Raw genomic sequence first — 24095 nt, 5'->3', positions numbered from 1 at the left:
ATAATTGTAGAATCATAGAATCATAGAATGGTCCAGGCCAGAAGGGACCTCCAAAGGTCATCTAGTCCGACCTCCCCCCAGTCAGCAAGGACACCCCCAACTAGACCAGGTTGCCCAGAGCCTCATTGAGCCTCACCTTGAATATCTCCAGGGATATCTCAACCACCTCCCTGGGCAACCTGTTCCAGTGCTCCACCACCCTCACAGTAAAGAACTTTCTCCTAATCTCCAGTCTAAATCTGCTCCCCTCCGTCCTGTCACTACAGGCCTTTGTAAACAGGCTCTCTCCAGCCTTCCTGTAGGCCCCCCCCTCAGGTACTGGAAGGCTGAACCTTCACGGTGTAATTAGGAGGGGCTTTTGCCTGTGCTGAACATGACAACTTTGGGTCTAAAAATGAGAGACCCCAAAGGTAGAGATGCCATTGTCGCAGCATGCTAAGACCGGCCCACAGCATAGCTGCGCCGCAACATGATGTGAAGAATGTGTGAGACACAAAGCAGTCAATTGCAGAACGCTCTCTTGTGACACGGATGGCATTCCTGCTTCCTGTGGGAGAACAAAAGTGCTTCCACGCAACCCAGTTCATTAGGTTTTATGGCTAAAACTATCCAACAAAACACGCTTTTCCCAAATATATTATTTCTAGTGCTGGTGTGCAAACAAAATGTGCTAAATGAAATTCTTAACAGAAATCTGAAGTTCAGTGTATCTTAATCCTTTATTTGCTCTGGAGAAACCATGGGCATGACCTAGGATCTTGTCCTGTAGAGATCAATTATATTTCCGCAGGAAAATAAAGTTATACCAAATGACTACTTTAAAAAACTTTCCTGGAGAGATTAAGTACATGCTGCAGCAAACACAATATTGTACAATACAATATAATACGTAAGAAATACATATAAAACCTAATTTTTTAAATCTTAATTGAAAGAGAAGAATTCTTCTACTTGAAGTTCATATATTGTTCTTAAGAAAAAAGTAATGACTGGCCCAAGCTTACACAAGCTTCATGTGTAAAGTTGCAAAGGACCAATGGCTTCAGTGTTATTGGCAAGTAGAAAGTTTAGCACGAATAGAGCAATACTACCTCAAATACTTATTTTATAAACTAATCACCAGTGTAAAACTGCATGAATATTAATCAGGAAAGCAGGTAGTAATTTCTCATCTCTGGACAAACTAGATGTTTTTTTCACAGCTGAATTTTGTTCGCTGTGGTTACCAGAACTGGTCCGAACCTGTCTGTTCTAGCTACTAGATATGAAACTATGTGTTTCTACGTGTGTTTCTCTGTTTCTTGCCTACCTTCACGTCCTTAAAGTCTTCTCTTTACAGGTCTTTTGATGTTACTTAGGCTAAAAGCAGTACAACAGTGCTTGTAAGCATTCTAAAGCTTAATTTAAAGTCTACAGAAATCTCTTAATATTATTGTATCTGACTTGCTTTCTTTTTGTGTAGTTAGCTACACTTCCTATTTGTTCTTTCCGTTAGCTGTAGTTTTTGTCTCCTATGTCCCATCAAGATTCAGCTTAATGGGATTCACTCCATTGAACATGAGATTGCAGGAAGAAATTCTGTGCTTTGGCTTCCAATATGCTATTAAGAGGTCTGTGATGGCAAATGTAAAGTGATTATTCTCACTGAGCTTGGAAACACCGTGAATCATAGATGCAATTGAGATTCACATTCATGTGAGAATATTTTTTAGCTTCCAAAGGAGGTCCAAGGGCAGGAAGTGGATGTGCAATAACCAGTTTGGCTTGATGCATGTGCTCAGAGGTTTAATGAAATGGGAAGCTCAACTATGTGAAAGAAATAATCACACACAGACTTTCTGTTTCATTGTAGATGATGACGCTCTACTTCATCTACCATAGTATAAATGCTTCAATCTAGTCAGGTCCCCTCAGAGACTTTTTGTCTATGTTAATCATTTAATCAGCAGTCTTATGCTAATGCGTGTTTCTTACCCTTATTTTCTCAGTAACTTTTTGTTGTTGATGATATACAGTAATAGCGTTCCACAGCTTTGGAACACAAATTGAATAATTGAATTGTAGGAATAACTTACTATGTTATTGAGAGAAAATGAGTTGACATGGACCACTGTGTGTATCTGTGAATAACCCTTAAATCCCAACCATAACAAGAGCCAAATGTACATCACAAGTTAAGAATGTGCTGTGCTTTCAGCATCTTTTTAATGACAGTCATTTGACTATATAGGCCACATGCTGCTGTAGGGAGAATACACTGGAATTTGAAATAATGTTATTCCTTGATTTATATCAGGGTTTAGTTCACATATGAAGGTTTGTTTGTTTGTTTTTGTTTGGTTGGTTGTTTTTTGTTTGTTTGTTTGTTTCTTTCTTTCTTTCTTTCTTTTTTCCCCACTTATAATGGTTGGCTTTGGGAGAATTACTGCCAGACCTGTAATCCTCTTATTTTCGTGTTCAGGCTGTTGTCCATACTCTTGATCCTTGAGGAGAAGGAAAGGTTGGTAAGAACCTTTAACTATGAGAGATCTCTACAGATCTTCATAAATAAGAGGTAGAGGGCCCAGAAATCCTAATTAAATACTCTATTTTGAAGGAGTTTGTTGAGTATTTCAACTTGAAATTGGATTCTTTTTTACATAATCATGCAAGTGTCAAATTTCAGAATGATCCATGATATAATAACAGTATAGTTGTAGCCCTGATTCAGGTAATGACTATAACAACACTTATTAAAACCTTGAAGGTGGCAGAGAAAAGTTATAATCTCATTAGGGTCAGTGCTCATTTTTTGGGTAGGCTTTCTGCAGAATTGAGGTAGTTATGTCAATATTGAAAATGCAAATGGGTGACCTGGCAGCGTACCTCAGAACTCGGAGGTTTTTCTGAAATCTTTGTAGATGAAGGGTTTAGTACTTTGGAGCTATAATCCTTAAGATAGATACAGAAGACAAATTGAATTCTGGGAAGATTTTGGCTTAAGCAGTACTTTCTCTTAAGCACCAGGAGCTTTGAAATTAATGTGGAGGTGTGTGTAATGAAGTGCATCACATACAGACTTTCTTTGGTGCATATGGAATGGTAATTTCAAGATCCATGTGGATGTTTCGGGCAGGAGAATTTGCATTATTCTCTGATCTCTCCTGAGTCTGGAAGTATCCTCTGGTTTATAGTACTTTTCTTTGGAAACCTTGTTTTGCAGAGGGAAAACCTCTGAGGCCTAAAAAAGAAAATTGAGGAAGATATCCTCCACAAATACTGCTGTGTCTGATTAGCTGGTGATATAGTAAAGAGAAGTAAATTGAATGGTAGCAGTTTATGAATTTTAATGTGTTTTTTATTCACATACTACTTTACTGTATTTTTAGTTTTCCATATATAAAGTATGCAAAGAACTGATTAATCAGAAAATTCATTCTTAAATGTAAATCCACTGAACAAAACCAAATCTCCTTGCAGCAAATATGGCTAAGAAAAATATTGTTTATTCACAGAGCTTGGATGTGGATATGAGAAAATACACTTTAGTTTGAAGTAGGTGTAAGATGGAAAAAATGTTCTGGGTATGCATGTACCAGTTAGCATACAATGCTCCACTCAATACTAGCATTCACTAAACAGTGATGCTCTTAGGGGGCACAAGCATATGCTTGTTCCTGGCAATCTCTGCTTAGCAGCTGCAGACAACCTTGAAAGGAATTTCAGTAATCCTCCTAATGAACCTATCTAAGCAGGGAATCTGCTCCAGCTATAGGGTCCTGGAGACCAGGGCCTGAGGAAGATTAGCTCAGGTTGTGGTATCATGAGATTGATTGAGCCGCTCTTAACAACTCGCTGTCGCTGGAAGGAGAGAAACTTCCTTTTTTACCCCTGCTCCCAGCTACACAGCCCTGACACCGTGCATGGCCTCTGGTACCCACTGGGAACCCAGCTCACTGATCTGAGGACGTTCCCCCTCAACCCCAATAATAAAAAAATTACCAAACTAAAAGCCCTAAATCTTTTTTGTTCAGAATCTGGGTAGTAGCTGGGAGCAGGAAAGAGTTGAGCAGGCATACTGGTTTTGTTATCTGAGACAAAGATGGCATTTGAAGGCAATGGGTTTTGGGATCATGATGTGCTTGATTCAGAGAGACCACAGAGGGGTACTCTTACTGCTTGCTTCTGAAGTATGAACAGTGGGATACAGAGTGATGAGAAAGAGGGATCTATACACCGCTCCCAGAAATAGCGGGCCTCCCTATGGGGTTGGGAAGGGAGTCAGTCCTGGGAGCATATTGCCTGAGAGCTGCAGGCAACAGAGTGAGAGATGTGTCCAGGAGAAGGCAGTTAGAACAGGCATGGGGATGAAAGCATGAGCAGAGCTGACAATGCTGGTGGAGCAACGCTGTCTTCTCTTGTCCACTTAGCGCCCAACAATGGAATGTAGAGACAAGTGGAGAGGCAGTGACAAGGTCCCAGCTGCTGGGGAGTTCCTGTGCTAGTCTGTCCACAGCTTGCAGTTCCTTATCCAGAGTAAGCCAAAGCCCCTTCAGTCTGTCAAAACCCTTTTCCTACTGAGGGAGTAGTAGGGAAGCTAGTGATTAGTGCTTTCATATGTATCTTATTCTGGTGGTTCCTCCAGCTGTCCATAGATTCAAGATCTTTGGATTCCAGTTGTCGCTTTTCTGTTTTCCAGATGAGCTCGTATTAATTTCTAGTCTGTAGGGTGTTGTCCTTTATTTTTACCCTTTATACTTCACTGCTTTGCAGCTGGACATGTTTTGAGTTGGTTCCAACAATAATTTGCCCAACAGTTGTAAACCTTTCTGTCAACAGTAATTTATTCTTTAAAGAAAAGAAACCTAAATGGCTTTGATGCCTTGTAGGTTATCACTGAAGAGTTTTGCAAGTTTTGCAAGTGACTCGTGCGTGTTTGATGTTCAAGCCTACTGTGAGCTAAAGCCTAGTATTGACTTCTGTCTGCCTTCTATGGTTTTAACGTAGCTCAGATGTGTAGCCCTTTGCCTTCTGCTTACATCTTCCTGTTTCACCCCCAGTTCCTCTGCAGCAGCATATCTTCCCACAGGAACATGTTCCTAGTTTGAGGATTACTCAGACTGTAACTGCTGGAGTTGCTGTAGCTGAAGCCCTGCAGCAGTCTCACAAGGAACTGGTGATTTAATGTGATAAGGGATTTGCCTGAAACTGTGACTATGATTCTGCTTGCTTGTATTATATGAGTTCAAATGAGATCACAATGAGATTGTGGATTTAGTGCTGTGCTTGTATGTAAGTGCGTTTAAAAATTTAGAGAAAAAGCTTGAAATTTGGAATTTTGTCTCTTCCTTCCTATGTAAGGCAAGCATTGCTCTAAATTACCTAGTTTAGGTAAATAATCAGTTATATCAGGTGTCTGTCTTTAAAGATATGCATCCTACCTTCGCATGCTAGAACATATTCATGAAGTCTAGAAGTGGAATAAAAATTTTAGGTTTTCATTGTTTGTAGGATTGCATAACTCATATTCTCTCTGCCCCTCATTTTGAGGAATATATAAATGAGTTGAATGGAAAGTTAAAAAAAATATCTTTGAACACAGTTATTTGCGATGTAAGTATATTATCTAGCTTTATTCTTTAATGTGCATTGGCAGATCTTTTCCTGCGAAACAAAAGGTGACTTAAGATACAGAATGAACTGATGTGGAGGATCTATCTTGAAAGTAACATATTTAATATAACTTTCATTTCATTTATAATCGCACATTTTCATGTAACAGACTGGCCACACATACACTATAAGAAATGGTAAAGCTCACTCTTGTGGTATAGTAAGAGAAGTGCAGAAGCAACAGCCCTTTATTCTGCAGTGATTGTTTGCACATAAACATTAGAAGTGACCCTTAAACATACTGCTTTCTGTAGATGGATCCTTGATATTTTCATTCTTCTCTTGATGAACATGGTTTCTTTTGTTCTGTTTTTTCCTTCTGTGATCTAAAGAACTTTATGGGATTGATGCAGTGCACTGTCAGGCTGCTGGACAGGTATTGATGCTTACAGCACCACTAACCAAAGCTGCTTTACTAAAACTCACTGGTTTTTCATCAATCATGAAGTTACGAATGCAGCCAATGAAGGAGTTGCGTGTAGTCAGGCTGGATGTTAGCAGAGACTCTGGAAGAAGCAGATTTAAAAAAAAAAATTAAAAATTAGAGCTCATGGTGACCAAGATAATGAGTTTGGTGGCAGAATCTTTTGAATTTGTTACTAACTGCAGCTCTGCTAAATTTTCTGTGGGTCTTATAAAAAATGTCTGACCTACTGCCAGTGTCCTAGTGGCCAGTAGAGTAAGTATGGGAAGTTATCTACATTTGTGTAAAACTCCTGCTACTACATAGTCAATAGAGGCCTAATCTTGCATTTTTTGACAACTGCATTTTCTTTTAAGTAACAGAGTAGATGAAGCCTGGGGAGCATCTTTGCAATTTCTTTTAACACATGCATTGTCATCTGTGTCTGATTGGTTAGTTTGCATTTAGTTTTCTATATTTACATGGTATTAGTATTATATCTTGTTTGTTGTCGTGAAGTTCTTTGTGTTTGCTGTCGTGAAGATTCTTCTGTGCCAGGGTGATATAGCATTATAGAGCCAATGTATGGCATTGCTTTGGTATTTTATAATTAATGTAGAAATAGAAGGCTCTATTATGAATCAGGACAGAATTTGCAATTACCACTTTATATTACCTCTCTGGGAAGAGTTCTGTCCTAATAAAATTCCAGTTTGGATTTAAAGAGTGAGCAGGCATCTGCACATAGATTTTATTATTCCCTTTAGGCTCATTTTTCCTCCTGGTAGTGTGGGATGGATGAGAACATTATGCACTCAAGCCACTAATCCAAGATAAGCAATATAATAAATTTTATAGTTAGAGCTGTTCATGATTGACATGCAAGGCACAGAGAAATAATGCTCCATGTTTTCAATCAGAAATGTACAGGAGATTATTTAAAAATTGAATCACGTAGTGTTGATTACAGTTTCTATATGAACCCCAACAGAGTAGCTCTGTCTGTTGAATAAGGGAAGTAAATGTAGTAATCTTGGCCCACGCTACACAGATGGTCTGTGAGTCACAAATTCACATTAGCAGACATCTGTGCAATAGAAATCACTAGTCAGAAAAAGAATCTTCATCTTTTGTCTTGTGTTCAAAGATGCCATTGCTTGAAGAAGAGGAAAGAAGCCTAACAGCAACAAAACCTTGAGACTCCATTTACAGTGACAGTGAGTTTCCAATCCCATAAATAAATAAATCACTTAAAAACTAGTAATCTCATACTGGAAAGTAAAATGGAGAAAAAGCAATTTTTTTTCTAGCTGGCTGACTTCTCTACTGAGTCCATACCTGACCCACCAGCAACTATGAATATTTTAATTTCAACGAGGCAGCACTTTTTTTCTTTGAGAACTTGAGGCAGAACATTTGTGATCAGCTCTTGAGCTTTTGAATTTTACCAGGTTGTTCACATGAGGTATGTTTTGTTATTTTTGAAATGGAAACTAAGTGTCTCCGCTTTCTCTGGAAACCCTGTTGAAATTTGAGAACTATGTACCCCAAAGCTGCCCAAAACTTACCTGGTACACCTCCAATGAACACTGGCTCCCTGTGGTCAATTGCCTTTGGATTTAGTGGCCCTACCACATGGTTGACTTCAGAGTCTACATCCAGCTGCACCACATTAGCATCTCGAATAACTGAAGGAAGAAGGAACAAGGATCAAGAAGATTGTAAGAAGTAGCACATGAGTTTTCTATGACAGACAGGAGTTGTCTGTATGATCCAAGTAGTCTGTTGTTTTAGTTTTTGCTAGATTGGGTGTGAGGTATCCATGACAGTACGTGGCAGATTCTGGCAGAGAGCAGGACCAATGGAAGATACAGTGTAGAAGCAACGGTGCTTTTGACTGGGACTCTTGATTGCTGGGAGCTGTGTCTATACTACAGGGTATGAGCATACAATGGCACATGGCTCAGTAGCCCATGGAGATGGATATCTGGGGACAGAGAATTGGGGTCTGCACCTTACTTAGGGGATGATAATGTTTTACTGACCTGCAATTCGGTGCCACTTTCCATCACAGAGGCTCTGTTTCAGTGTCACTGAAGTTGAAAAATCCCTGATTCCATTATTCAGTTTCACAGTAACCTGGGGGAAAATAATGTAGCCATGACTGTAAACCCTCTCCTGTTCTCTTATTTCCTTCTGTTGTAATAATGCTGTATTTTCCACTCAAAACATGTCTAGTATTTGTAAGTGAAAGAAAAACAGGATTTCACTAAATTCTTTAAAATAAAGCAACTAATTCACAGGTTTAGGGTGGGGTTTTTTTTAGATTCAATAGTTCTGCAACATTTCTGATTTGAACACAAGGAAGAGTTAAAAAAAAAAAAACACATTAAAAAATAACAGCTAATTTAACTCAGATTTTCTAGTACTGCTACTCTATAATTTCCTGTGTGGTAAATTAGTGTTTAGAGGCATCATATGATGTTTTGGCATCTTGCTAGCCACTTAGTAAGAAAAACAGTCATGAAAAACCTAAGTATAAACAAACAGACAAGATGTAAGAAAGGATTAGAGAGGGAACTTAAGAATGACTTTTAAGTTACTTGTTCAAGCTTACCAGTAAATCTTGCTACAGAGCTAGAAAGTAAACCTAATTCTGAGTTTTTGCACCTCTGCTTTAGTTACATGAATTAATATATTTCTGCATGGATGTGTTACAGCAGTGGCAGAGCGCTGTTGCATCTCCATTGCAGGGCACCATCACCAGTGGTGATTGCTGGAGAACTCCAAATACTGAATCCAGCAGCTCAGGCTTTTCAAATGTCTAAGTTGTCCCTGATAATGCTGATGTGTTGTTGACTTAAAAAGTTGTAGGGAAACAATTCAGTATAGTTGTAACTAGGAAACTTTTAAACTTTTTTTCCATAAGGAAGAAAAGCTAACAAAAATGAGATGATCTTCATGTTGTCTTTTATCCACGCTTTGACAAAATATATAGGAGCAATTAAATGCAGAATCTTGAGAGAAAGTGCCTCCTTAGTAAATCACCCAGACAGACTGTACTGATAGAGAGATGTGTACATTTAGAAAATGAATTAAAGGTGCTGATGGTTCTTATTTGTCCAGCAAAAATGTTTTCACAGGGCAGGTCTTTGGTAATGCATTCAAAGAGAGCAGATAGTTAGTGGTAAAAAACAGAGATGCTTACCAAGAAGGTAACTGACATACCTGTTGCAGTGACTAGCAGGGAAGAGATGCTTTTCCAGGGTGAATTTTGTTAATGAATTGCATATGTGTTATACAGGAAGTGAGGTATGAAGTAGTAGGCGACACATTTCTTTTTGTTAGACCAATCCAGTTGGAAAACCAGACAAGTTTCTAGACACGCCAACCTTCCATAAGATCTTTACATAAGAAGTACCAGTTGTATAAAGATGTAACCTTTATATACAGCTTGATATACAGCGATGCAATGTGCTTTAAGAGGTTCGTTGTTAATTCACCAAGGACTAGCTGTGGCTGTAAGACTGGGCTTTACCTAACCACCTGTCAAAAGTTAGGTGCCTCACTGAAGCACCTGTTCTCTCTACAGTCAATATAGAAAAATAAATTCTCTAAATGACAGCTTATTTTGTCACCTATTTTAGACACCTGCTTTTGGATAGGATGAATCACTGTTAAACTGTTCACTTGGTCACTCTACTGTAGGTTCCTGTTCAAGAGGTGACAGCATGCTTTCTCAGGTGTTGTATTTCTGACTGAGGTACTGGAATACCCTTCCACTTTGGTTGGCAGTTAAATACTGGGTAGTGCCTTGTAGTGGTTAAAGAATATCCATGCTGCTTAGATTCTTGACTATGCTCTGAGATTCTCTACTGCAAAAAGGAAAAAAAAAAATCCCTTGGTCTAAACCTCTGCTTATTTTGTCCACTTAGACTGCAGTGTATTACTGTATGTATGCAATGCATAGCATGAAGGGATCCAGGTTTTAGTGACATAAGTTCATTTCAAACCTCCCTCTCTCAATTGACAGCCTTACAAAAATCCAGAGGCTCTAGAACACAGATCAACAGACAATCAGAACTTTCCCTTTCCCTCGCTCTTCCCATCACATTAAACGAAGAAGAGACTGAGTGCAACTCAGACTTCTCTTTTAACAAACAAGAAATAAAAATCCCCTCAACAGTTACCTTACTTGTAACTGTTACACATTTTTTATGTGTGGATGAAAAAGCAGCACCAAAGAGTCAGTGCTCTTGCTTCTTTTCAACTGCTCATGAAATATTTATAGTTGGTATCAGTAAAGTGATCTGATTTTGTCTTAGGCGTTATTTTTTGTATTTTAAAATAAATATCTGGGTTGCCTAATCTAAGCAGTTAATATGTTTAGGAGAGAAACAAGAATCAATCGATGGCAAACTTATAAGTCAAAAGCTGCACACAGCAGAGCCCTGCTATGTAGGAGAGGAACCAGTTAATGCAGTGAAGGAAATGAGACCTTCATTTTACCTGTCCGTTTCTCATGTGCATATTCAAGTACTCTCCATTCACGCTGTGACCATGCAGTAGAATTCCTGAGCTGCTTCGGGGACGTATTTCAAAAACAACTTCAAATTTCAGGCCTAGACTGAAGGATTCATCTGCAAGGTAAAAAGAATAACATTCTTTTTGTACTAAGTTAGCGATGAAATTGGACTTTAATTCAAAATCAAAATAGAAATTCAAAGCCCGGGGGCAGTTTATTTCTCCTGTCTTTAAAACTATTGAAATACGTGTCAGTACACATACTTGAAGAGATGGCATGGTGTGCCATCAATGACCCCTTTCAACTTTTGATTATGTTTGCTTGGAATAAAGGTTTCTTTATTTTTCCCATTATTTAAAAAAATGTATTTTGTTTAAAAATATTTCTTAGCAATGAAATGGACAGCAGAAAGTAAATGATCTGTATTTTTGGCAATTTCTTACTGTGCAATTTGCTAGACTTTCAGCAATCTTTATACAGTGAGTGGGAGTTCCTTTGAGCTTTGATGATTCAGCAGAAGAAACTCCCTTTTTCAATCTGGTGGCAGGCCAGGGAGCAAATTAGAAACACCATCTAATTCTTCTTGTTGCCAATGAACGGGGTTGTACAGTTTCCTTTCCAGTTCAGATCAGAGCTTATGTGACCAAAAAACCCTCATAAAACACTTCCTGGAACACAGCAGGCATACATGACAGAAAAGATGTGTTCTGTCATGCTATTCATTATCAAGACATGCAGAAAACCTTTTCTTAGGATTTTTTACGTACATGTTGTTTTATGAATTAAAAAAAAGAAGGGATGACCATTTGCTGGTGTACTTGGTGAACTTAGCCATATTGACTTCTGTATGTCTGTGATAATTTTTACCATATCATAATCTGTTCCCTTGTGAAATTATTCTAATTATTTGAAATACATACATACAGATGTACTTATGTAACAACTTGTAATTGTGACCTGTCAACATCAGCTGCTTACCACAATAATGATCTGTATCTAATAATCCTTACAGCTCACAGCCTCAGAAATTACCACATCCTTTATCTGAAGCACAGTGAACGCTACAGTCTTATTACGGGATACATTTGTTTAGTACTGTATTACCAAGGACCACATATCCTCCTTCCGATGAAAAGTATGTTCCTGCTTCTGATGGGCCTTCAAAGCACGGTGTTACACTGAACGTCTGCGAAGCTGAAGTAATTGATCTTCCATTGAGCTGTAAATTGCTGAGACAGCCACTAAAACTGTAGACAGAGTTAATCTGAGGAGGGGAAAAGAAAGCATGATTAGTAGATACTGTGGAAGGAAATAAACTCTTCTGACTGTATTTGTTTATGAGCTGTAAGGCTGTGGTTGTCGGGGGCATTAGTTTAGAATAAAAAACAATTTCCAGAGAAAAGAAGCAGGACAGATGCTTTTTGTAGCTTCTTATGTCTCTCTGATGACTTCAAGGTAATTCCAGCTTGTGTTTCTCAAACAATCCTTGCTGAACTGTGAGAAGCAAAGTGCAACTAGAGCAAGGCAATTCTTGTACTCTCATACCCTTAAGGCAAGATGGGTCTACTTTTTCTGAGTAGTGTATCTATTGTGTTAGGCATGTAACACTAAAGATCACCTTGAAAGAGACTTGGTTATGTTCATTTTTGCTTTAATGCTCCTTTCCATATACTTCAGCACCAAGATGAAGGGCAGAATCCTGGCTTCTAGGTACTGTCTTAAAACAGAGATACTAAGACAACACGAAAATCTCTCTGAAACTCATCTACATCTCAGACCTTAGCGTGAAACTAATCTCACCTAACTTTACCTGTCTCACTTAAGCTTGGATGTCACTAGGATTTCTCTGTTCCTCAGGGACCACTGGCTTTCCAGGTGCTGCTGCAAGTCCATGGAAGATCCAACTACCACCAGGCCAGACCTGTGGGAGCTTTGCTGTCCACTTGGACTGAGCTCTGTGCTCCTCAGTGTGCTTAGGATTCAGATCATAAAATATCTTTGTCTAAATTCATCCCTACAGTCGGCTTTTGCATGAGTTGTACATAAAGGTATGGGATGATGTAATGGGTGTCTGCTTTACCTGGATATTTTTTACAGCTTTTCCGGGAGCTACACCCCCAATATAGAGTGGTTCAGTGACTTGCCAGGTATTAGCATTACCGCCAAAAGATTCTTCCAGTACTCGGAGACCATCAATTATCAAGCGACCAATATTTTTTCCTCTAATAAATATCACCTAGAAAAGAAGGAGAAACATTTGTTCATCAATTGAGGGAACACCCTGTGCAGCAGAAAAAGTTAAAAAGTTTGAGAAGAAAAGCTTGTCAGTGATACTCTCAAAGCCTGTATTATTATCTGCCAATATTCTTTGCTGGCCAACCCTCTCTTTTCACATTCATGCAAAGGTTAGATAGGAAATCTGCTGTCTTTCTTACATTTTGGGGTACGAGGTAGAGGTAATTAAGGTGTCACAAGGTCTGCTGGGATCTGCCCATCTTATATTAACATATATGACTCATAGACTATAGATGGAGCCTAAGACAGCTGTGCTCCTTGCTTAGGCACTTCAAAGAAATTTGCTGAACAAAATTATCCTAGTCCTTCCTTTCCTAGCTAACTTAACTCTTAATTGCCTCAGTGTTCTGCTTGTTTCTGTCACTTCTGTTCAGGTTTTAGTGTTGGGAATTGCTGGATTTTTATAACTGACTGACTTTCCTGTTCCTAATTAATGACTTGATGAAATGCTGCATGGAAGATTTAAAAACATTGGCAGAAGTTTCTCCACATATAGGTGTGATTATGAATACATGAATGAAAACTCCTTGAGCTGTCACATCAGCAGTGTCTTTACTGCAGCCTTGGTATCATGTGCCATCTAATGATTGCTTTCTTTTACTTACGTTGTGCCAAAGGCCATCATTGTATTTCTCTTGGCTCTTAATCCTTATCTTCTGATGACCCGCATTAAACATAAAAATGAGTCGGCCATGAGCAACAAAAAGGGCCATGAAGTTGGTCTCTTTTTGATCCGAGACGTAGAAAATCATTCCATGAGATGAGTGAGTTTTCAGACTGATAGAGAACTGAGCTCTGGCACATAAAAACACAATATTAAAATTAGAACAGATATAATTGACTAAAATCAAACTGCAAGCAAAGGAAAACAGATTTTCCTTTCATCCAAAGGAATATAAATCTCCTTTATGGAAGTGGTGTTTCTAAGAAGCATTCCATACTGTTTTTTGGAGTAGAAGTCAAAGTTGGAGAAGCAGCTGACTTGCAAGGAACTTGTTTTCAAAAATTAAAATCTCTGGAGTGAATAAAATCAATACAGACCACAATTGATTGGCGCTATATACACTACAGTTCCATTCCTGTTGAACAGCAACACTGGGGAACTTTTAACTGTGATGGTGTGGAGGCCCAGCAGTTCACAAATCTTTAATGTTATTACACCTAAGCTTCTCCTTCCTTGTAGTTCCTTGTGAAGTCCAAGACAACACGGCAAGTTATACCAACTTAGTTTGATGTTGTCAACAGTGAAGATTTCTTGAGTGATTGGTATTATTACTTTGGGTCTAAAAAATGGCAAAGTTGTACTGGTGTAGGACAGTGCCAGAAATGATTATTTCTGCTTCTCATGGCAGGGTTCTAGCTTAATTTCCAGTCTTTGTATTGCCTCAAGGATCTATACGTTCCCCATTGCATGTGTCTGTACATTTCACGCACACTTAGGCCCTTGCCAATATTAGTTGTTTTAAAACATCACAGGTCATTGTTTTTTTTAAAATGCACATTAAAGTGATGAAGCTGTAATAACAGTTATAAAACAAGTATGTCTCTTTTATGGAGAGACATATTAGAGTTTGAGATTTTCTTCTTCATGTGGGCACCATCAGGACTGCCCGAAGTGAAACACTATTGAATTAAAACAAATGTAATGCTTTTTTTTATTTAAGTCAGGAAATAGGACTCTCCTTTTCTGAGTTAGTGGTCTGGTATGCTTCCAGGAAGTGCTATGTTGTTGAATTTATAGTCTTTCATGGAAAGTATTAAACCAAAATTCTTTGTTGGTCATAACATACCATATGGCATATTCTGTGGGAGCCAGAGAATTAAACGTCCACAATATCTGGACTCATTATTAATTACTTGAATTTCCATTATGGTGTGAATTGGACGTGGTTTTCATAGCTTTATGTCCTGCTGCACTGTGAGATTCCTAACTAGTCAACAGCTGACAGGGTACACTCAGCACGTAACTGCCTAATTTCTTGGTGAACTGTTGTGTTCTTTTCCAGCTCTGCTCTAATGCCATTGCTTCTTGTGTAAGGAGACCAAAGGAACGTTGCTGGTATAGAACTAACATTCTCAGAGGCTTCATACAAATAGGCAAGGAGACACATTTTGTTAATACACAATGCGGGTGAAGACTCCACAAGAGGGATGTAACTCAAAACACATTTTATTTATTGCTCTTACTCAACTGAAACACCTTTTAATATATCCTAACAACATGCTCGATACAAAAAATGGCCTAAGCTATATAGGGAAAAGCCAGGGTAACAGCAGAAATGTGTCCTTTTTTTTTTTTTTTTAAATTTTAAATACACCTTTCCCCTCCCCAGCATATTTAATTTTTATTTCTAAGGTCTCTTTACCTTTGACTGAAATCCTTTGGTATGTGATCAAATTCTTGACGGCTGTTTGCTGTCCCTCCAAACTGATATGCATGTTCGGTTGCCTTGGGATTCATGGGCAAATGGCACTGAGGATCTCTTTGCATATTCACTTCTTGATACAGATTTTTGAGGCCAGTTGAAGGCTGTGAAATCTTGTCTTTATCTCTTCCCACCTTCATAGAAAGAGAACCATTAATCATAAATTTTAAGTAAGACTGGACATAATAAAAAACCAGTATAATTTCTATCTAAGCTATTAGTATATTTTTTCCTTACAAAAATACCAGGCATGGCTCCTGGTCAAATTTTCGTTGAACGGATCTACTATATATGCTGATTTAGGGCAAAAGAAGGGATAAACAGAATCCTTGTGCAGCTAATATAATTCCAATTCAGTTCTTTTGCAGTTTTTCTAATTGACTCTTTTCTTCTCTGCTTTTGATGATATCAGCTATACTGTTAAGCATAAGAGGACTAAAAGCTTGGACTAAAAGTTCTGCATACTGGAAGAAGTTTTTTTTTTTTTCTACATTATATAAATGTGTGCTAATTGTACCCAATAGAGAATGCCACACAGAAGTAAGAGAGAACAGAAGCAAGCTTATTGCCTTTAGGATACAGAGGAAGTCAAGAAGGCTTGTTTCTGCAGTACTTTTTTGAAGATGTAGTAAATTTTGTTTAAGCAAGAGAGAATGATGCAAGTGTAAGCCAGATAGACTGGGTCAAGGCATTCATTCAGTGATGGAATATGGAAGGGAACAGGATCCTTCATATATCTGAAATAGCCTTCATGTGGTATATTTTGGATCCATGATTTGGAGAATTCCCAATCACGGCACAGTATGTATCAGCTTCGGAAAACTCCAGGGTGGTGCTGAGGCAATTTGTAGCAAACCTTTTTATTACGGTTTCCTTTGGCTTTTGACGAGTTTTTTCCTTTCTTGTGGAGAAGAGCAACTGGAGGAGATTCAACAGGGCATCCATATAAAGAAGTCTGAACTTTCTCAGGGTACTGCTGGAAATCTTCCACTTCAACTTCTCGATCCAACCTGTGTTTCAAAGAGGGGATGACAAGAACAGCTTTTTTCCAAGTGTTGGAATTGTTTTCATAAAAATAATAGAATTTAACATTTATAGATTAAATCGTGTATGGATGGGCTTTTTTTGTTCTTGAATCATGGATAAAAGTACAGATTTATCAGTGAATGTTTGGTTAATGCAGGCAGCCTATACTACCTCTGCCTGTTGTATCTATGCTTGCATAAACAAGGAGAGTCAATCTGCAGCATCAAATTCACTTTAAAATCTTCTATAAGAATATTTCATAAAGCAATTAAGATCAACAAATTCTGACCATTTTCACATGACCAAACTCCTAAGTTCCCCAGCTTCTGTGAGATGCCTTAGTATCATTTTGTTTCAAAGGCAGAGCTGAAAGCTACACAATATAAATGTAAATTACAGCTATGCAAATTATACATTGCACCAACAGCATTAGCAGGTGCAGCACTGAAAGCTGATTTACATCAAGTTATTCTCACTTTTACAATATCTTAACCTAGCAGGTCTGTGCCAACATATTCCATGGCAAATAAGGTAAGAAACTTATTCGCACATACTGTCGCTTCACAAAATGAGACAGGGATTTTTATTGTGACAATAAATCAGTTCTCTTGAGCTACTACTCAAGCTGTCAGGCAGCGACTGCCTGGTAATGCGTTTGGGAGGATGCTACGCACCTGGTGAAGTAAGCATTGCTTATGCAGCCAGTGAAGTTGGCTTGCTGCGTTCTGAGGGGAGAGCCTCCAAAATAAAACTTCTTGACGCTCTCCGGGCTTCTCCCTGCTCTGTCCTTTGCTGGGTTCTTCTTGCTTTGTTTCTTGTCATCAACAGTCAGCTCATATCTGCAAAGGGAAACCATCCATTTTGTAGACTAGTTTTGGAAATGTCGATGCCAGTGGTTAGACAGCGTATTACACGTGCCCACATTGCTCCGCTCGATGACTGGTAGTGCTCAAGGTCATGAGAAGACTTTCTCGTTTTCAGCTGCACAACAAGTAGCAGTGCAAAGCAACACAGGCAAAGTTGAGTCCAGAGGCCCATGGATTTCATAATATCCTGGGGTTAATTGTGAAGCCAAAAAATACAGTCCATTCGGTGAAGATACATAAACTAAGGATTGCTAATAAATAGATGGAACCACCATTTCAGTAAAATAAGATCTAAGCACATATTAATCCTTTTTCTTTATGCCCCCATCCCTTTTTCCTTATGTCCCTATCCCTTATTCCTTCTCTTTCACAGTACATTAATGTTTGAGTTTTTACAATATTTTGTACCTAATCTCATTTTGCAACACATTAATTGCTGCAGAAATCAGGAAGGATTCGATTCCTTTAATAAGAAACTGAGTATAATTAAGGCATCGGACATTGATTTTGTTTGGCAAGTTCATAATTCAGCACACACAGGAAAACAGGACAGTCCCCAAGGCTATTCCAAGGCATCTTTTTTGCACCTTCAGCTTTTCAAACTGTTTCTTGGATATTAGAAGTCATAGGTAGAAACTTCCATTTCCATTAGAAAACTGAGTATTACCTGGTTGTATCTGTGTAGGCAAGATTCTTGAAGAAAGTTACTTTGATTATTTGACCTTCTAAGGAAATGTTAAACATAGGAAACAACAGTAAAACATACCAATAAAACAATGCTTTCAAGTTTTTTAAGAAGCACACAGACACTTATTACACACTTATTACACACTTATTCCCTGCTGCTGTATTTAGTCTTACATTTGTGTCTGTCAGTACTAAAAATATTTTGAACACATTCCAGTGCATATATCCCAAATGAATGCTTTTTGTGAAGATGCCTCAATTACTTCAGGGTCAATTTGGGATTTCTTTGACAAATCAGAGCAATCAATCCCACTGAAAAATTAATCTCATCCTAGTCTTAAATTATATTAAACTATCATACCTGAGGACAAAAAATGACTAAGCTTTTAGAAAAAGTTTTTTTAGTTTTACTAAAAATTCCCGACATCTTGTGCTCAGGCCAACCTGGCCAGTTATCAATCACATCAATTTTTGGCTTTGTATTTTTTGACTGGATTGATCAGTTGAAAATATCACTTTAAAAACCCATTTAAACATCACTTTGAAAGTGAATATTAAATGATAACATGCTTTACAAGAAATATTTTTATTGTACAGTTAGGGGATAAAAGATGCCTGACATTTTTACCTTTCTGGGGTGACAGAAGTAATGATGAAGTGGGTTTTTCCATCATTGTAATTTCGGTCTGGTGATTGAATTTTGATTCCACTTGCATTTAAAACCACAGCTCCTCTGTCCATAGAGATGGATAATGCATCTGACTGAAATACAGAAAAAAAAATCTTCATAAGCAAGGGTAACAGAAAAATTAACAGTTCTGTGCATTTTCCTGTTGTATTTATTTCCCTTCCTGCTTTTTTTCCCCATTTGTGCTTTATTCACTGAAAGGTATACTGAGAAGCAAAACAGGAGATGATCTCATTAGAATTGATATTCTTGCTGTTTTTTAAGCCTGAATTCTGGGAATTCAGCTGCTGATTATGTCTCATGTATCTGTCACATGAGCTCCTTCCATCTACCACGGATGTATGATGTTTACATTTCATTTGTGTTTCTGGTACTGTATAGAGCAGCTGTTACTGCAAGATTCCTGCTGTTATAAGACTAATACTTTTTTTTTTTTTTCCTAATTCCCTCTGATCAGGCTCGTTCAATCACTCAAAATTATCTCAGAGATAAGGTCTGCTATCTGGGTCAGAGCTTTTGAGTTAAAACCAGAAGTGGTGTATGTAAGGTGTATCTATGCAAATGATGTGGATCACTGACATGGTTACTTATTTCAATTTAAGGTATTATTCCAAGCTGTAAATTGTAAAAGTTCAGGAGTGGTTATTGGTGTCATACAGCCTTCCCTGCCGCGCTGCTGCTGAGCTTCTGCGAGTGTGGCAGAGCAGACATTTGGGGGTGGTTGCAAATGTTCCGTCATCTCAGCTCATGCTTGCTGCAGATGTCGGTCTGAGCCTGCAGGATCCTGGAATTGCCCTGGCTCACACAACATTTTGGAAGTGCAAGTCCCTACTTCTGCCCATGTGACACCTCTGAGGGGGTGTTTAGAGCAGCCTGACTTCCCAGAACTGCAAGGAGCCGTTCTCAAGTGCAGCTTTTCCTGTCACACATGGAGGTCTAAGGACCATCTGGGAATAAAGGCAGCTTTCTGACTAATTTCTGTCAACTCAGCAACGCTCAAAATACCACCCCACTAATTCAAACAAACTTTGCCTTTGCTTCTAGGGGATTGTCTCTGGGTGGAAAATGTCAGACCCTTATTATTATTTGTACTTTGGTAGCACCTACAGGTCCAAATAGCGATTGCAGTGCCGCTGAGCGCAGCCAAGATCCACTGTGCATTTCTGCCCTAAGGACTTTATTGAGCACAAACGGATGCATGTTAATTCTAGGCATATGATCAAATCCTCTTCTCAACATTAAAATAATGTCTAAGCATCTCTGGTTTTCATCTGTAGATCAAATGCAAACTGTGAAAATGAGGTCATCAATGAATGCTTCTATATTGCAGTGAAAATCGTATTCTTTCCCTACTATTCTCCTGGGAAACAATGAAAGGATAAAATAAAACAAACTGTAAAGAAATATATACTCACTCCTTCAGAATAGTAGAACAGCAGCCCATTGGGCTGCAGTGTCCGGAAATTAAAGCCTCCTTCAAATTCAGTAAGGAGAGACACTTTCTGGCTTGATGCAATGAAGCTCTCTCCATTGAAATATGCTTTGCGGGACATCTGTGTATTAAATAAAACAAAATTATGAGAAAACCTCAGAAAACATTAAAATAATAAAATAAGGAGGCTATTTCTTTGTTTTTAAAGATGCACCAGTTCAGTTCTTTACAACCTTCAATTTTTCCTGTGTGTCTTAAAGCCCAGTTTATATAGGCTTTCCCTTGCATGCTGTGAAAATCTTCATAACGTGTAGCCATCTTAGACAGTGTAAGCCAAATTGTCTCAGTTTCCTGGCATTCTTGGCCTCATCCTAAGTCTGCTGATGTTAGTGAGCATGAAGACTAGAAGCAGAGGGAACTCAAGCCCAGGTCTGAGCTGTGTGGCACTGAGTCACCATCCCAACATGTGATATCTTAGTTTGCGTGCTGCACTCAGTGCTGGAGCCGGGCGGTGTGGTGCTAGATGTGGTGGTCTATAACCCTCTGAGTCTCAGGAGTAAAACTGGGTCCAAGGCAGGACAAATTGCAGCTGGCTTCCTTCTTGGCAGAGGGTGAGATTGCCTGGTGAGTTCTACAGGTGGTGGCCCACTTCATCTTCACAGGTTGGCAGTATGGCTTTGGGTAGACAAGGCCGCAGGATAAGGACCACAGTCACTGTTTAGATTTACCAGCCTTGTATTGTATGGGCAAATGAATAATGATGGCGGGGATCAGAAATGAAATGCCAATTTTCTTCATGTGAATGCTGGTGCAGTTGGTTTGTGTATCAGAGAGGAAAAGCAGGGCTGACTTAAGGAGAAACCTTATTTAAAGGGCGAATATCTTACTGTCTTTTTCATTTCATACATCTATATTAGGATGCATGTGAGGACAATTCTCCTTCTTTCTTTAAGAAAAAACAAATCATGTTGGAATATTTCCTTTCAGAATACAGAACACAATTTATTTCAGATCCAGCTTTCACATTGCGATCTCACGTATGATAATAATATCAAGTGAAAAGCCTTGTGCTGTAATTCAGGGTGAAAATTGGGTAGTGTGTCAGCAGACTTAACACACAGACCACCCCTGCCAGTCAATGAGTGCATTATCATTTCCTTGGTGGAAGACTTTCTTTCTATTGTTTGGAGTAAAACTCGAGCTCACAGCTGTATCCATTGCCAAAATTTTGTTGTTATCTCACAAATGATGTTATGCTTACCAGTGAATCCTCTGGGCACCCATAGCTGATTCCCAGGGTTCCGGGTTCTTCTAACAAGTTGAAATCCTTCTTTTGGAACTGGAAACCTTTCATGCAGCCTTTAAAGCCGATACTTCCTGCCAGATGTGAGCTAATGCTGCTGGAAAACAATGCCAAACAAGCTGCAGTTAGATAGACCTTGCCTTTCTGAACAGACTTTTATCACTAAGGTGTTCTAAAAAACTTGGAAGAGCCTCAATCATTTGCCTCACTAGTGCTCAATTCCTGCATCTTTACGTATAAAACAACTAATTAAGCACATGATATGTTTTTAAAAGTCAAGATGCACCAGTTGTAATAAATGTTATGGGGAGAAATTCATATATGAGAGTTCAGAGAGGAGATCCATGTAGTGTAACTTTAAAAAGATAAAAATAACTGCTGAAATTAAAGGCTTATGTTAAATTGTATTTCTACCCACTTACAATGAAAAACAATGGATTTCTATCTCAATTTTTAATCATTTTAGAAAAGTTTTGCTTTAGTTTTCCTGTCTTGCATTTACTAGCAAGCTCTGTTCTTGTCTTTGGAAGCAAATGGATCGTTATTTCTTATAAAAAAATAGTAACAGAGGTCAGGGAAGTCAGAGTAAATTCTGCTTGAGAGGAGTAGCTGGGCTTCCAGGATCCTGTTTATGTCAGATTGGAGGTGGGCAGCACAGCAGTGCATCCCAGCTGCTCCTATTCACTGCTCCAAGTTTTTCAACTCCATCCAGTGATAACACCAAGATATCACAGCATTATGACACAGGGCAAATACAATTGAATTTATCCCCACAATACTTAAGGTACATGAACAAGAAGTCATTTTCCTAAAATTACAGATGGTCTGTGACAGGGCAAGGAAATGACATGGGATCTACTGGGTACCAGTCCAGGAGATAACTAGGAAACAAATACACTGAAGGAGTGAATGTGAAATCCGGAGTTTTGACCTGGCTACCTGTAAACATTCTTTGTTCTTTCGACAGGATGTACCTTAAGCAGTGGGATTCTTCTCACCTCACACGAGGTGATACTGACAGTGTTGACATCTACTTCTGTGCTAGTTGTCTATCAGTTATCTCATTGTAAGGCAGACATTGGAAACATGATAGGTGAATTAGGCTCTGGAAATGCTTATTTTTCTACATTGGCAAAAATGGACCATCAGGTGAAGTAGTGCAGATGTACATGTACATGTCCAAAATCAGGTGAGAGGAGGAGCACTGCAGGGGCTTAATCTGCTCCTCAGTGCAATCAGCAGGAAGCCAAAATCAACAGGAAGGCTCCCGCCATCCTCACTCGGGTTTGGATCAAAGTGTGGGGTATCAGTCAACCAGTCTACACTGATTGACTGTGTGACTGCCTGGATGCCACAAATATGCCTTTCTGTTAAATGCATTAACATAACAACATTTTATAGCAGCAACAAGACCTATAGAAAATAGGCTTTAACCTAAAAAAAGGCTTCTAAGTTTGTTTCTTAAAAGTCCCCAGCGCCCACTGCTCCTACCTCCCTGTAGATTTCTGCTTTATACAGTGACTGAGGTGGGAGAAAAATAACATATACTTCCAGATAACATACTTCCAGATTTATTTATTTGGGAAAAAAAGCAATTGACAGAGGAAAGTGCTGTCGCAGTGAATGAAAATACACTGCTTTGAAAGAATATTAAACTTCTTTAAGTCTGGAGCTAGTTCCCCCACTGCTGCTGCCCCCCAGTGTCAGTTAAATTTAAGTCTGTCTAGAAAACGGAAGCACAAATACCAGCAGCAGATAGTAGGAGTAGTAGAAAGATAGTAGTAGATCATCAGTAGATTATATAATTCTAATACTGACTTATGCTTCTGATGACAATGGAATAATGTCACCACATTTGGACCATACTTTTTGCTTTCTACCTCATAATGAGAACCAAAGCTGAATACAATATCAAAGACAAAGGTGTAGCTCAGCTTAAATAATTTCTGTAGATATTCTTCAATATTATAACGATCTCATTTTTACAATGCCTGTGGATTTTTTCTGATACAACTTGTTTATTGAGATGCTATTTTTCCTGCTATGACAGTGGCTTCCAGGTGTTTTGCAGAATAACCACTGTTCAGACAGAAAACTGCAGGCACAATTTATGTGACTCATCTTGTATCCTACATTTGTGAACAAGTCTCATGTGCTATTGAGCTGCTCAATTGCCTAGATTTCTAGGTCCTTCTGGGTTTTTAAGTGTTCTCTAGGCTTGATTAACCAAAGCAATTTTCACCATCCTTTTGTCCTTTGTTTCTAGATCATTAATGTATTTAATACCGGCCCTAAGAGGGATACTTTATGCATGTGCTGTAGACTCTTTATATTCTGAAAATTGAAGAGTTACTACTATGTCTTATTTTCTCTTTCCCAGCTGCTTTCTAATCCACTGCAGCCTTTCTCCTCTCCACCCCACTAGTTTTCTTAATAGCCCCTTATGACAGACCTTTGCAAAGAACTATTTGAAAGGCCAGATAAATTATATACTCTGCTTCTCCATTGACCATCATTTTGTTTGCATGTTAAAATAATTGCATGGGATTGAAAGGCATCATTTTCCTTTCCATGAAGTTTGTCCCTATCTTAAAAGCTTAATCTGTAAGTATTTTATATCTCAGAAATTATTTATTGATTTAACGGGCTGTCCTGACAACAAAATAAGGTTTCAGGAGTTTTATCACTAATTCCTAGAAACTATTGTGCAACATTTGCTATTTGCTGTTTTTTTTTTTTTTTTTTAATTTTTTTTTTTTTTTATTTAGGATATTATATTGAGAAACAGTATT

General features: G+C 38.5%; 1 protein-coding gene across 2 annotated transcripts in view; it reads right to left on the bottom strand.

Moving 5' to 3' along the window:
• Positions 1-3319: 3319 nt before the first annotated feature.
• Positions 3320-24095, bottom strand: part of LAMA4 (laminin subunit alpha 4) — a 103947-nt gene continuing 83171 nt past the window's right edge. The window contains exons 26-38 of one of the 2 annotated variants that reach the window (XM_014964668.1): positions 21262-21400; positions 19984-20121; positions 18509-18642; positions 17002-17166; positions 16158-16311; positions 15242-15435; positions 13481-13670; positions 12661-12816; positions 11685-11844; positions 10565-10695; positions 8101-8194; positions 7624-7743; positions 3320-6158 (exon numbers count right to left, since the gene is read on the bottom strand). In XM_014964668.1, the coding sequence (XP_014820154.1) occupies positions 6013-6158; positions 7624-7743; positions 8101-8194; positions 10565-10695; positions 11685-11844; positions 12661-12816; positions 13481-13670; positions 15242-15435; positions 16158-16311; positions 17002-17166; positions 18509-18642; positions 19984-20121; positions 21262-21400 (1921 nt within the window). In that variant the 3' untranslated portion in view covers positions 3320-6012. The remainder of the gene's footprint in view (positions 6159-7623; positions 7744-8100; positions 8195-10564; positions 10696-11684; positions 11845-12660; positions 12817-13480; positions 13671-15241; positions 15436-16157; positions 16312-17001; positions 17167-18508; positions 18643-19983; positions 20122-21261; positions 21401-24095) is intronic. The other variant, XM_014964669.1, reaches the window with a different exon arrangement.

Source organism: Calidris pugnax, unplaced genomic scaffold, assembly GCF_001431845.1.
Source record: "Calidris pugnax isolate Ruff unplaced genomic scaffold, ASM143184v1 scaffold219, whole genome shotgun sequence".
Lineage (NCBI taxonomy): Eukaryota > Metazoa > Chordata > Aves > Charadriiformes > Scolopacidae > Calidris > Calidris pugnax.
This window is presented reverse-complemented; position numbering and strand designations above follow the sequence as displayed.